Source organism: Ranitomeya imitator, chromosome 6, assembly GCF_032444005.1.
Source record: "Ranitomeya imitator isolate aRanImi1 chromosome 6, aRanImi1.pri, whole genome shotgun sequence".
Taxonomy (NCBI): Eukaryota; Metazoa; Chordata; class Amphibia; order Anura; family Dendrobatidae; genus Ranitomeya; species Ranitomeya imitator.
In genome coordinates, this window is record NC_091287.1 from 419917915 (window position 1) to 419932706 (window position 14792).

The 14792-nt window shown below is 45.5% G+C and overlaps 1 protein-coding gene across 5 annotated transcripts in view; it reads left to right on the forward strand.

Moving 5' to 3' along the window:
- LOC138642804 (chloride channel protein D-like) overlaps positions 1–14792 on the forward strand; it is a 320123-nt gene that overhangs the window by 465 nt on the left and 304866 nt on the right. For 2 of the 5 annotated variants that reach the window (XM_069731313.1, XM_069731315.1), the window contains exon 1: positions 978–1017. The exons of 2 other annotated variants lie outside the window; for them this stretch is intronic. In XM_069731313.1, coding sequence (XP_069587414.1) covers positions 1002–1017 — 16 coding nt within the window. In that variant the 5' untranslated portion in view covers positions 978–1001. Of the gene's footprint in view, positions 1–977; positions 1018–14792 lie in introns of those variants that run through there. One more of the 5 variants, XM_069731314.1, reaches the window with a different exon arrangement.

The window sequence follows — 14792 nt, forward strand, 5'->3', positions numbered from 1 at the left end:
AAAGCTGTATTCGGTCTGGCATCCCGACAGAGCCCGATGAATACTGCCAAGATGAAGACCAGATGGTGTCCACCGTGACTCTCTTGGCTTCTTTCAAGCCAAGTTGCTGCATCAGGGTTCCCTTCCAAATACAGTTCATTTTGGGGATTAAAACATAAACCCCAACGTTGCCTTTCGGTGGAGACCAATGTATTCATGTAAATCTAGCTGTTTTTGAGAATTCTGATAAGTTTTTCCTGAAGTCCCATGTTAAATGCACAGTGATAGAGCTGAGGTCAATGACAAAGTCAGTCGGCTACATCCGTATATGTGTCTTTCCTATAAGTAGCTTGTACAATACATTTTGGATTTCTAATTTCTGAGAGATAGTCATACACGTTTTCTTTATTTTTTATTTAAACTTATAAGCAGACTAGTTGCGACTTGGGTCTTGAACTTTAATGAAAACCAGATCCCGTGTCACATACGGTACATTGTTAGTTAAAGGGTCTTGAATGGAACCGGGCTGCAATAAAACATACGGCTCATAGTCAAGACTGGTGCTGTTTCTGGCCTTTCTTTCTACAGGTATGTGCACCCGGTATCTTTTTTATGCCAGTGTATATGCTGAGTTTTTCCTACAAAAGGCTTTTCAAGAAAAGTCCTTTGCTGCTTTTACTTAAACTTTTTTTTTTAAAACACCACTCCAGCTTGTTTTTTTTTATTCCAGCGCTGGCGTGGTGCTCATGTGTGCAATTTGTTTGTCTTGGGAATTAGATTTTAATTGCTTATATAAAGTTATAACTTTTAAGGGTATATATTTTTGTAATTAGTGGTGCTACTAAACTAAGTTCCCTGTCCCCACTCCCTATGACCACAACTTATGACAGCCTAGGGAGTCAAAAACAGCAGTCACAGAGCTGTCAATGTAGACTTACATTGAGTTGTGACTTCCGGATCGCTCAGCAAACACTGGAGTCACCCGGCTGGTCACAAGCTGTTAGTAGTGGCACCGATAAAAGATGAAGACAGCGACTGGTAGGTATAAGACTAGGGGCAGGGTACTTAGATTAGTAGTGCAGTCCAACGCTGCAATTAAAAAAAAAGCTGGAGTGGTGCTTTAATTTTTTTTCTGACATCATTTGTGGCTTATTTGCCAGGGGCATTTTTTTTAAAGAGCTGTATATATTAATATTGAAAATGGACTATTCACTTTTATCAACCTCTTGGAAGCCTGAAGCTTTTAAAAGAAGTTACAAAGGACTAAACATATAAAGAGCAAGTTGTTTTTACGTTGCAGTGAATATGTTAATTCTTTTTAGCACTTTTTAGCACTTTTTCAGACAAGTTCCGGGCGGATCCACCTGTAAAAAGGCAGAATGTGCACATATCCTAATCCTGAACAAGATATTTAAGAAAAAATACATTACTTTATAGGCATTGTAAACTGTGGATGCAAAGTTGGATGCAATGAGTACTGGTCACTAGTTGCTGTGTTGTATGTAATCATAGGTAATCATGTGTAATCACAGGTGTGTCAGTTCATAGAAATCGATTATGCGAAATTGTTTTGCTTGAATACATACTATACTGGAGGCCGGCCTCACACTCAGCGTATAAAAATACGGTCCATTATTTACGGCCATAATACGCAGAAAAGTCCCCAAAATAGTGATCCGTATGTCATCCGTTGGCAGGGTGTGTCAGCGTATTTTGCGCATGGCATCCTCCGTATGTAATCCGTATGGCATCCGTATGCTTGCAAAACCGACATACGGACATACAATGGATCTATGGGCTCAAATAATCGTAAAAACATATATACTGTCTATATACAGTATATATATATATATATATATATGTCAGTGAGACACACACATATATATATATTAATATATCATACAGCGCTGGATAGCTTAAAAGCCGGTAATTCAATTGTCGGCTTTTCCTATCTCCTTCACAAACCCGACATGGTATGAGACATGGTTTACATACAGTAAACCATCTCATATCCCTTTTTTTTTTTGCATATTCCTCACTACTAATGTTAGTAGTGTGTATGTGCAAAATTTGGGCGCTCTAGCTATTAAATTAAAGGGTTAAATCGCGGAAAAAATTGGCGTGGGCTCCCGCGCAATTTTCTCCACCAGAATGGCAAAGCCAGTGACTGAGGGCAGATATTAACAGCCTGGAGAGGGTCCATGGTTATTGCCCCCCCCCCCCCCCGGCTAAAAACATTTGCCCCCAGCCACCCCAGAAAAGGCACATCTGGAAGATGCGCCTATTCTGGCACCTGGCCACTCTCTTCCCTTTCCCGTGTAGCGGTGGGATATGTGGTAATGAAGGGTTAATGTCACCTTGCTATTGTAAGGTGACATTAAGCCAGATTAATAATGGAGAGGCGTCAATTATGACACTTATCCATTATTAATCCAATAGTATGAAATGGTTAATAAAACACAAACACATTATTACAAAGTATTTTAATGAAATAAATACACAGGTTATTGTAATATTTTATTATACTGGTAATCCACCTGAAGACCCTTGTCACCTGGAACAAATGTAAAAAACCAAACAACAATATTCCATACCTTCCGATGATCAGTCTCGTCCCACGCTGTAAATCCATCTGAAAGGGTTAACTAATTTTACAACCAGAAGCCTGCTAATGCAGCCGCCCCTGCCTGTAATAACCTGGCAAATGAATGGAATGTAGGTGAATGACCTGTAGTTACCTCGAGTTGCGGTGATGTGCCCTCTGCTGGATGTGCTCACATGAACTCGAGCCTGAGAACTTTTCAGAATATTTTCCCACGCTGTTTGATATTACTTGCATTTCGCAATTTTCCAAATTTGAATTTTCATGCCTTTAAATCATAGAGATATGTCACACAAAATACATAATAAGTAACATTTCCCACATGTCTAATTTACATCAGCACAATTTTGGAAACAATTTTTTTTTTAGGAAGTTATATGAGTTAACAGTTGACCAGTGATATCTCATTTTTACAACACCATTTTTTTTAGGGATCACATCAAATTTGAAGTCACTTTGATGGGTCTATATGATAGAAGATGCCCAAAAGTGACACCATTCTAAAAACTGCACCCCTCAAGGTGCTCAAAACCACATTCAAGAAGATTATTAACCCTTCAGGTGCTTTACAGGAATTTTTGGAATGTTTAAAAAAATATGAACATTTTTCACAAATTCTTTTGACTTCAGATCCAAATTTTTAAATTTTTCCAAGAGTAACAGGAGAAATTGAGCCCCAAAAGTTGTTGTACAATTTGTCCTGAGTATGCTGATACCCCATATGTAGGAGTAAACCACTGATTGGGCGCATGGCAGAGCTCTGATGGGACGGAGCGCTGTTTGACATTTTCAACGCAAAATTGGCTGGAATTGAGATTGGATGCCATGTCGCGTTTGGAGAGCCCCTGATGTGCCTAAACAGTGGAAACCCCTCATAAGTGACACCATTTTAGAAACTAGACCACCCAAGGAACATATCTAGATTAGTGGTGAGCACTTTGTACCCCAAATGCTTTACACAAGTTTATAATGTACAGCCGTGAAAATATAAAAATCATATTTTTTTTCCACAAAAATGATCTTTTTGACCCTAATTTTTTATTTTACCAAGGGTAACAGGAGAAATTGTACCCCAACAGTTGTGCAATTTGTCCTGAGAATGCTGATACCCCATATGTGGGGGTAAACCACTGTTTGGGTGCATGGCAGAGCTCGGAAGGGAAGGAGCACCGTTTTACTTTTTCAACGCAAAATTGTCTGGAATTGAGATTGGACACCGTGTTGTGTTTGGAGAACCGCTGATATGCCTAAACAGTGGAAACCCCCCACAAGTGACATCATTTTGGAAACTAAACCCCTAAAGAACTTATCTATATGTGTGGTGAGCACTTTGAACCCCCAAGTGATTCACAGAAGTTTATAAAGTAGAGCCGTGAAAATAAAAAATCATATTTTTTCCACAAAAATTATCTTTTCGCCCCCAATTTTTCATTTTACCAAGGGTAATAGGAGAAATTGGACCCCAAATGTTGTTTTGCAATTTGTCCTGAGAATGCAGATACTTCATATGTGGGGGTAAACCACTGTTTGGGCTCATGGCAAAGCTCGGAAGGGAAGGAGCGCCGTTTGACTTTTTCAATGCAAAATTGACTGGAATTGAGATCTGTCACCATGTTGCGTTTGGAGAGCTCCTGATGTGCCTAAACAGTGGGAAACCTCCCAGAAGTGACCTCATTTTACGAACTCAATGAATTCATCTAGGTGTGCAGTGATCATATTGACACCATGGGTGTGTCACAGAATTTCCGCAATGACTGCTTCTGGCACCTAGTGCTGGGTGTCAGCTATCAGAATCAGGTGACACCAGCAGGCGATCGCCCTTGCACCCCTCATGTGCGCGGGCGATTGCAATGATGTAATATTCTGTCTTTGGTCAAATAGTCCCAGGTCACATGGACGGAATATTCCATCCAATGTCAGAAAGAGGTTAAAAATGGTAGGTCCTGGTGAAGACAAAGGAGCTGTCTGAGGACATCAGAACGTCTATTATTAGCAAGCACAAGACTTCCAATGGGTATAAGGCCATCTCCAAAGACCCTTGTGTTCCAGCATCAACACTGCGCAATGCTAATAAGAAGATTGCCAAGCATGAAATAGTAAAGAACCTCCCTGGACGTGGGTGAAAGAGGAAAATTGACAAGAGATGTCATTGAAGGTTGGTGCAAATTTTGGAAAATACACCACATCAAACATCCAAAGACCTGAAGGCCAACCTGGAATAGTCTGGGGCCATGGTTTCAACAAGCACCATATGCCACACATTAAACAAAGCAAAGCTTTATGTGTGAAGGCCAAGGAAAAAACCATTGCTAAAGGAAATACGTATCCAAAGAGTACTTTGACAAACCACAACCTCTCTGGGAAAATGTTCTGTTCTAGATTTTAGAGCAAAATGTCCTACCCAGTGTAAGAAAACTTGGTTTGAGTCGAAGATCATGGGTCCTCTAGCAAGACAATGATCCAAAGCACGCATCCAATAGTACACAGGAATGGTTGGAAAAGAAAAAATGGACTGTTTTAAAATGGCCAGCAATGAGTCCTCACCTCTATGCCATTGAAAATCTGTGGGTTAAGCTGAAATCTTCCATTGGCAAAAAGAAGCCTGCAAACATTCAAGAGCTTGACCAAACTGCAGAGTAAGGCTGCCGTCATACTATCAGTATTTGGTCAGTATTTTACATCAGTATTTGTAAGCCAAAACCAGGAGTAGGTGATAAATGCAGAAGTGCAGGGCAGCACGGTGGCGCAGTGGTTAGCACTACAGCCTTGCAGCGCTGGGGTCCTGGGTTCTAATCCCACCCAGGACAACATCTGCAAAGAGTTTGTATGTTCTCTCCGTGTTTGCGTGGGTTTCCTCCGGGCACTCCGGTTTCCTCCCACATTCCAAAGACATACTGATAGGAATTCTAGATTGTGAGCCCAATCGGGGACAGTGATGATAATGTGTGCAAAACTGTAAAGCGCTGCGGAATTTGTTAGCGCTATATAAAAATAAAGATTATTATTATTATTATTAGAAGTGGTGCATATGTTTCTATTATACTTTTCCTCTAATTGTTCCCCTCCTGGTTTTGGCTTAAAATACTGACCAAATACTGATAGTGTGACGGCAGCCTAAAGGTACCGTCACACTAAACGATATCGCTAGCGATCCGTGACGTTGCAGCGTCCTGGCTAGCGATATCGTTCAGTTTGACACGCAGCAGCGATCAGAATCCTGCTGTGATGTCATTGGTCGCTGCAGAAAGTCCAGCACTTTATTTCGTCGCTGGACTTCCTGTGACATTGCTGAATCAGCGTGTGTGACGCCGATTCAGGGATGTCTTCGCTGGTAACCAGGGTAAACATCGGGTTACTAAGCGCAGGGCCGCGCTTAGTAACCCGATGTTTACCCTGGTTACCAGCGTAAAAGTAAAAAAAAAAAAAACACTACATACTTACCTTTCGCTGTCTGTCCCTCTGCGCTCTGCTTCTCTGCCCTATGTAAGCACAGCGGCCGGAAAGCAGAGCGGTGACGTCACCGCTTATTTATTTCTGAAGATATTGTACAGTCTATGAAAAAAGAAGGGGTGCCAATAATGGTAAGCAGGACTGTACAGTATGAGCCCCGACACTGCCCCCTATAGTGTGAACACCCACATAGCCTCTCTATATACAATATGAGCTTTTGCATAGCCCCCTTAATGCAGTATGAGCTCCCACAAAGCCTCCTATGTACTTGCAAACATTGCATACACATATGGAAAAAAACAACAACACATACTTACCTCACTAATGTTCCCCAGGTGGTCTGCTCTGATCTCCAGTGCACTGAGTCTCCGCACAGCAGGTGCGATGTACGCGTAATGATATCATTGCATCTGCTGTCTCAGTTGCACATACTGATTGGAGGAAGAAGGAGCTGGCGACTAGTGTTGAGCCACCTCCCTAGTGTTCGGGTTCGGTTCGGTTCGTCGAACAGGGACGTGTTCGTCGAACGTTCGACAAACACCGTCGAACCCCATTGAAACCAATGGCAGGCAGACACAAACACATACAAACACATAGAAAACACATAGAAAACACCTTAAAAGGTGTCCAAAAGCTGACAAACTGCTCAGAAGACACAACAAACACATGGAAAAGTCACAACTACATATAGTCATGCGAAAAGAAAAGAGGTGAAGGAGTAAAAGGAGGAGGAGACACAGATATAGGCATGTCATGCCCTTCTAAAATCAAGAAAGGCTGGAGTAAAAATCTAAAATCACTCTACCAACACCCAGACGTCTTGACAAAAAAAATAAATAAATAAATATCTTTAGGTGGAATGGTGGCGGGTCCATTCAGAACACTTTCCTTAGAAGACGTAGTGGTACCCCCGTTGGGAGTTGTGCCAAAAAATGAACCCAATACATTCAGACTAATCCACCATTTGTCATATCCAAGTGGCAGAACAGTAAACGACAACATCGACGTGGAACCAAGTACAGTACTATGTACTGTACCTCCTTTGATGAGGCAATCAGGCGGGTCAAGAAGTTGGTAAGGGGCACCCTAATGGCCAAACCAGACATTGAGGGGGCGTTCCGGTTACTACCTGTGCCTCCGAATAGTGTCCTCCCATTGGGCTGCTTCTGTGAAGGAGCATACTACAATGATCGCTGTCTGCCCATGGGGTGCTCCATATCCTGCTCACTATTTGAGGCATGTCGTTGCTTCCTCTAATGTGTCGTCATGGACGTTTGTAAGGCGGCACATACTATCCATTACTTCGACGACTTCTTATGCCTGGGCCCAAAAGATTCGCCACAGTGTGAAAACACGCGGTACTCCACCTGTGAGAAGGAGAGAGCTGGAGGGAGAGTGGACACCCCAGAGTCGAGGGGTTAGATTGAGAAAGGAAGAAGGCGGTGTAGCTTGCTTCATGGGTGGGGTACTTTGCTGAGTAGCAGAAACTGCTACTAGGCCCAAAAGGATTTCCTGGGCCAGATGCCGTTAAAAAATAGTACTTAGGTAAACAGGCGGTGTAGCTTGCTTCATGGGTGAAGTACGCTGCTGAGTAGCACCAAATTCTACTAGGCCCAAAAGGATTTCCTGGGCTAGATGTCGTTAAAAAATAGTACTTAGGTAAACAGGCGGTGTAGCTTTCTTCATGGGAGGGGTACGCTGCTGAGTAGCACTAAATTCTACTAGGCCCAAAAGGATTTCCTGGGCTAGATGCCGTTACAAACTAGTAGTTAGGTAAACAGGCGGTGTAGCTTGCTTCATGGGTGAGGTACGCTGCTGAGTAGCACCAAATTCTACTAAGCCCAAAAGGATTTCTTGGGATAGATGCCATTACAAAATAGTACTTAGGTGAACAGGTGGTGTAGCTTGCTTCATGGGTGGGGTACGCTGCTGAGTAGCACCAAATTCTACTAGGCCCAAAAGGAGTTTCTGGGCTAGATGCCGTTACAAAATATTATTTAGGTAAACAAGCAGTGTAGCTTGCTTCATGGGTGAAGTACGCTGCTGAGTAGCACCAAATTCTACTAGGCCCAAAAGGATTTTCTGGGCCAGATGCCGTTACAAAATAGTAGTCAGGTAAACAGGTGGTGTAGCTTGCTTCATAGGTGGGGTACGCTGCTGAGTAGCACTAAATTCTACTAGGCCCAAAAGGATTTCCTGGGCCAGATGCCGTTAAAAATAGTACTTATGTAAACAGGCGGTGGGTGGCTGGGCTACTCTGCTGACTAGCAGACACTGAAGCTTTGGAGCAGACATCTGAATCCCAGGCCATAGTATGAGTAAACAACTCTACAGACGACCCCACCCACCTGAAATTGACGATGACAACATCATGTAAAACTCAGCAAGGGGACTAAATAGTCTCCATTTTTTCCAAAAATTCGGCCACAGACACCACTTAAGTGGCATCAATTTCGCCAGAGATTTTTAAAACGGATGGTGAGGTGATTTTCAAAAATCATCAAGCTTTTACTCTCCCCAAGATGACACAGGGGTAGAAAAGTCCTTGTGGATCCAGAATTTGTTCATCTTGATGAACGTTAGTCTGTCTACATGGTCACTGGACAGCCGCATGCGCTTATCTGTCAGCACACCACCAGCAGCGCTGAACACACGTTCAGAGAGAACGCTGGCTGCGGGGCACGACAAGATCTCCAAGGCGTGAGTGGCAAGCTCAGGTCATTTTTCAAGATTGGAAGCCCAAAATGAGCAAGGGTCCAGTTCCACAGTCATGGCATCGATGTTAACTTGGAGATACTCTTGTACCATCCTCTTTAGGTGTTGGCTGTGTGTCAGACTTCTTTTCTCCTGTGGCCTTGCAAAGAATGGTCTAAAAAAATCTTGAAACGATTGGAAAAAGTTGCTGTTACCACCAGATACGATGTTACTGTTACGGTTTGAGTGATGACTCGATAGTCCCACGGTTGGCAAGTTAGAACTCAGAGATTCACTACGTGCACCACCGGTGTTTTGTGGAAAAGCAGATGTTAGATTCTGTAACAGTCTCTGCTGATACTCCTGCATGCGTGAATCCCTTTCTATGGCAGGAATTATTTCGCCAAATCTACTTTTGCATCAGGGATCTAAGAGTGTGGCAACCCAGTAGTCAGTATTACTTCGGATTCTGACAATCCGAGGGTCATGTTGCAGGTAGTGCAGCAAGAATAGACTCATGTGTCTTGCGCATCCAGGAGGACCAATTCCTTGTTGTCTTGGTGGTGGCAAGGTGAGAATCATGCTTCCTTCGTCAGCCCTCTCTGTTGTGAATTCCGTTCTGGAGCTCCCTCCTGTGGTTGCTAATGGTATTTTTGTGAGTTCTGCCCTTGTGCTCCCTCTGGTGGTTTCGAGTGGAACTGCTGCTCCTTTAGGTAGCTGTAGCAGCTGCCTTCACTAATCGCCTTGCCTGGGTTTGTTATTTAAACCTGCTCTGGGCTTTAGTCCATGCCTGCTGTCAATGTTCTTGGTTGGATTTGGTTCTCTCCTTGGAATTCTCATATGGCCAGTCCTTGTCTGCAAAAGATAAGTTTTTGCTAGTTTTTGTTTGTCCATTTGTTTGGACTCTATTGCTTTGCAAATATGTCTCTTTTTGTCCAGCTTGTCACTATGTGTTATTCAGGCTAGCTGGAAGCTCTGGGAAAGATTTGCCCCTCCACACCGTGAGTCGGTGTGGAGTTCATTTTTGTTAACTCTGCGTGGATTTTGTAGTTTTTTGTACTGACCGCACAGTATCCTTTTCTCTCTGTCTATCTAGTTTAGTATTGGCCTCCTTTGCTGAATTCTGATTTCATTTCTGTGTACGTCATTTCCCTCTCCATTCACAGTCAATATTTGTGGGGGGGCTATCTTTCCTTTTGGGGGTTTTCTCTGAGGCAAGATAGCTTTCTATTTCCTTCTTTAGGGGTAGTTATTTCTTAGGCTGTGAAGAGGTGTCTAGGGAGAGTCAGGAACATCCCACGGCTATTTCTAGTGTTGTTGTTAGGATTAGGGACTGCGGTCAGTAGAGATACCACCTTCTCAGAGCTCGCTCCATGTTGCGTTTTAGCCACCAGATCATATCAGTGTGGCCTCTTAACCACCAGGTCATAACACCTCTCCCCCCAACCTCGCACAACAGAAATTTGATCAAGGTCTCCCTCATCTGATGAGTCTTCAATGCCCAGCGCCAGTTCATCCTCCACTTCTTGCTCGCCTCCTGCACCTTCCTCAACAGTTTGGCTGCTACGATGCGCCCTTGGTAATCCCTCTCCCCCAGCCTCCAATGCCAGCCGCCTTGATGCTGCCAACCTTCTTGACCTTGGAGATATCCCTTCCGCATATGACTCCTCCTGTTCCTCCTCCTCCTCTTGTTCCACAACCTGACTCCAAACACTGTTTAAGGTGTGCTCCAGCATGTAAATCACCGGAATGGTCATGCTGATAATGGCATCGTCAGCACTAAACATCTTCATTGCTATTTAAAAACTGTGCAGAAGGGTGCATAGGTCCCTGATCTGAGACCACGCATGCAGCGTGATTTGCCCCACCTCTTGATCTCGTTGGCCCAGGCTATACGTCATAACGTATTGCACCAGGGCTCGTCGTTGCTGCCACAGTCGCTGCAACATGTGCAGAGTTGAATTCCACCGTGTGGGCACATCAACACCAACGACTTCTGTAGAGATGTAAGTCAATGAGCTGCGGGATGCGAACGGCAGAAGTGAGCACACAGCGACCGTGCCCTCTAGTCCGGTATAGTGGGATAAAAATTGATGGACAACGAGGTTCAAAACGTGAGCCATACAAGGCACATGTGTGACATTGCCCCGGTGAAGGGCAGCACCCAGGTTTGCAGCATTGTCGCACACAGCCTTCCCTGGCTGCAGGTTGAGTGGAGACAACCATTGATGGAACTCGGTCTCCAGAGCTGACCACAACTCCTCAGCTGTGTGACTCACATTTCCCAGACATTTCAATGTAAACACTGCCTGATGCCCTTGAGCCCTAGTGAGGATTCCTTCTGCGCAGTTACGACGCGGGTGGCATTACCAGACAGGCTTTGGGTGCAGGTGGAGGACTGAGAGGAGGTTGAGGAGGCAGAAGCAGTGGAGGAATTTCTTGATACAGAGGATCGACAAGCAACTCGTGGGGATGGCAAGACTTGGACAGCAGCCCCTTCTCCTGATGTCACCGTAGTTACCCAGTGCTCAGTCATAGACTTGTAACGCCCCTGTCCATGTCTACTCGTCCAAGTGTTTGTGGTGAAATGCACCCTGTCACACACAGAGTTTCTCAAGGAAGCGGTGATGTTGTGTGCGACATGCTGGTGTAGCGCAGGCACAGCTTTCTTTTAGAAGTAGTGGCGACTGGGCATCTGGTACTGGGGCACTGCGACGGACATAAGGTCTCGAAAATCCTCTGTGTCCACCAGGCGGAAAGGCAGCATTTCTGTAGCCAACAGCTTGCAGATGGAGAAATTCAGCCTCTTAGCTTTGTCATGGCTAGGAGGAAATGGTCTTTTACTTCTCCACATCTGAGGGACTGAGGGCTTGCTGCTGTGCTTAGACGGAGTTGAGTAGGGTGTCCCCGGCAAACTGCTGGTCTGTGAGGAAGGTGCAGGCGAAGATGTTATGTTGCCTTGATCAAAATGTGGTGTCGATGTCGGAGAGCACTCAGCAACAGCAGGTGTTTCCACGTGCAAATGTCCTGATGACCTGCCAATCACACTGGCTGTTGCGGGTAAAAAGGTGTAAGGTCTGATTTCAAAACCTTGTGCGACTGCTGTCCCCACAGCCACAGAGGATGAAGAGGATGCGGATGTGCTTGATGGGGCAGACGGTGGTTGAGCCGACCCACTAGGCAGCATTGTAGCACAGTGAGCTTCCCACTGCAACTTATGCCTCATATCCATGTGACGGTTCATGCATGAAGTACTCAAGCTAGTCATTTTTTGTCCTCTACTGAGATTTTGTTAACAAACCTTACAGACAACATGAGTTGGGTCATCCTTTGCAATGTCAAAAAATGCCAAGGCTATGCAAGGCTTAGAGTCCGTGCGACCTGAAGAGCCACCACGACTTCTGGTCTGAGGCACAGTTGGTGTTGAGGATGCAGTTGTTGACGTGCTTCCAGTACTCCATCTCTGTCCAGGAAGGTGCAACGTAACCTCGTCGTCATACTCGTCACTAGCATCTTCCTCCACCTCCTCTGCTGACCTCATGGACTGGGGGTTGACAGTAAGTGGGGTCTACAACCTCGTCATCATCATCCTGTGTGTTCTCACACCCGTCGTCCTCAGAGCCAACCTCTTCCTGCCCTGACTGAAAAGTCAAGTTTTCGTTCCAATCAGGTATCTCAGTCTCATCATCATCTTCCTCATTGTCTCCACCAACAGGAGTTACAGTTTGGGAACGAGGGTCTACATTATGCTCAGAACCTTCTTTATCTGGGCCTGGATCCGACTCACAAAGATTCTGGGCATCAGTGCAGATCATTTCCTCATCTGTATTCACAGAAGCTCTGGAGCAGACCTCTGATTCCCAGGCTATAGTATGCGTAAGCAGCTCCACAGACTCAACCATGTGTGTTACCCCATGCTCAGACGGGCGGCTGGAGACTTGGGAGCTGTGAGGAAGCAAGTGCGATTGGGGTGACAACTCTGAGGACTGGAGTAGTTGTGATGTTGAAGTTGACATGGAGGAGAGCCCACTTGAACGTGCACTTGATATCCGTTCAAGTACCTGCTGTTTTTGTGCCTCATCTGGAATTTTTGGCAATGCTTGTAGCGATGGTCGTAAGAAAGGGATCATATCAGATTGTCCACGAAAAGAAGTAGACATCTTACTTTGGCTGGAAGATGGTCTTTCTTCTGCAGATGTTACTGTTGCTTTACCACCTACCCCACGGACACAACCTTTTTTTCCCTTTCCAACACCGCTATTCCCCTTTCCACCAGCAGCAGGCCTTTTGCCACTCATTTTAGTGCTTAACTGCCGTATATACTCGAGTATAAGCCGAGATTTTCAGCCCACTTTTTTGGGCTGAAAGTCCCCCTCTCGGCTTATACTCGAGTCATACCCAGGGGTCGGCAGGGGAGGGAGAGCGGGGGATGTGTAATTATACTTACCTGCTCCTGGCACGGTCCCTGCAGGTCCCTGGCTTCCCCGGCGCCGGCAGCATCAGATTCTTCATGTACTGAGCGGTCACATGGTATCGCTCATTACAGTAATGAATATGCGGCTCCACCTCCCATAGAGGTGAAGCCGCATATTCATTACTGTAATGAGCGGTAACGGTGACCGTTCACTACAGGAGGTAAATGCGGCAGCGGGGAACTGACCTGCAGCGATGGCGCCAGGAGCAGGTAAGTATGATGGGGGGCAGTGCGCGATACTCACCTGCTCCTCATGCCATCAGCGGCGCCGCTGCGTCTTCCGCATCCTCTGCAGTGACGCTCAGGTCAGAGGGCGCGGTGATGCAATTAGTGCGCGCCGCCCTCTTCCTGAACGTCGGTGGAGAAGATGGGAAGACACAGCGGCGGTCAGTGGTGGAACGGGAAAGGTGAGTATGTATTTTTTTTATTTTTTTAATTGCAGCAACAGCTTTTGGGTCAAATATCTGTATGGAGCATGTTATGTGGCCATGTGCAGCATTATATGGGGGCAAATGTCTGTATTAGGCATCTTATCCGGCCATGTGCAGCATTATATGGGGGCAAATGTCTGTATGGGGCATCTTATCCGGCCATGTGCAGCATTATATGGGGGCAAATGTCTGTATGGGGCATCTTATCCGGCCATGTGCAGCATTATATGGGGGCAAATGTCTGTATGGGAAATCTTATCCGGCCATGTGCAGCATTATATGGGGGCAAATGTCTGTATGGGGCATCTTATCCGGCCATGTGCAGCATTATATGGGGGCAAATGTCTGTATGGGGAATCTTATCCGGCCATATGCAGCATTATATTGGGGCAAATGTTTGTATGGGGCATCCTATCCGGCCATGTGCAGCATTATATGGGGGCAAATGTCTGTATGGGGCATCTTATCCGGCCATGTGCAGCATTTTATGGGGGCAAATGTCTGTATGGGGCATCTTATCCGGTCATGTGCTGCATTATATGGGGGCAAATGTCTGTATGGGGCATCTTATCCGGCCATGTGCAGCATTATAAGGGGGCAAATGTCTGTATGGGGCTTCTTATCCGGCCATGTGCAGCATTATATGGGGGCAAATGTCTCTTGGGGCATCTAATGGGGCCATGTGCAGCATTATATGGGGGCAAATGTCTGTATGGGGCATCTTATCCGGCCATGTGCAGCATTATATGGGGGCAAATGTCTGTATGGGGCATCTTATCCGGCCATGTGCAGCATTATATGGGGGCAAATGTCTGTATGGGGCAACTTATCCAGCCATGTGCAGCATTATATGGGGGCAAATGTCTGTATGGGACATCTTACCTGGCCATGTGCAGCATTATATGGGGGCAAATGTCTGTATGGGGCATCTTATCCGGCCATGTGCAGCATTATATGGGGGCAAATGTCTGTATGGGGCATCTTATCCAGCCATGTGCAGCATTATATGGGGGCAAATGTCTGTATGGGGCATCTAATGGGGCCATGTGCAGCATTATATGGGGGCAAATGTCTGTATGGGAAATCTTATCCGGCCATGTGCAGCATTATATGGGGGCAAATGTCTGTATGGGGCATCTTATCCGGCCATGTGCAGCATTAT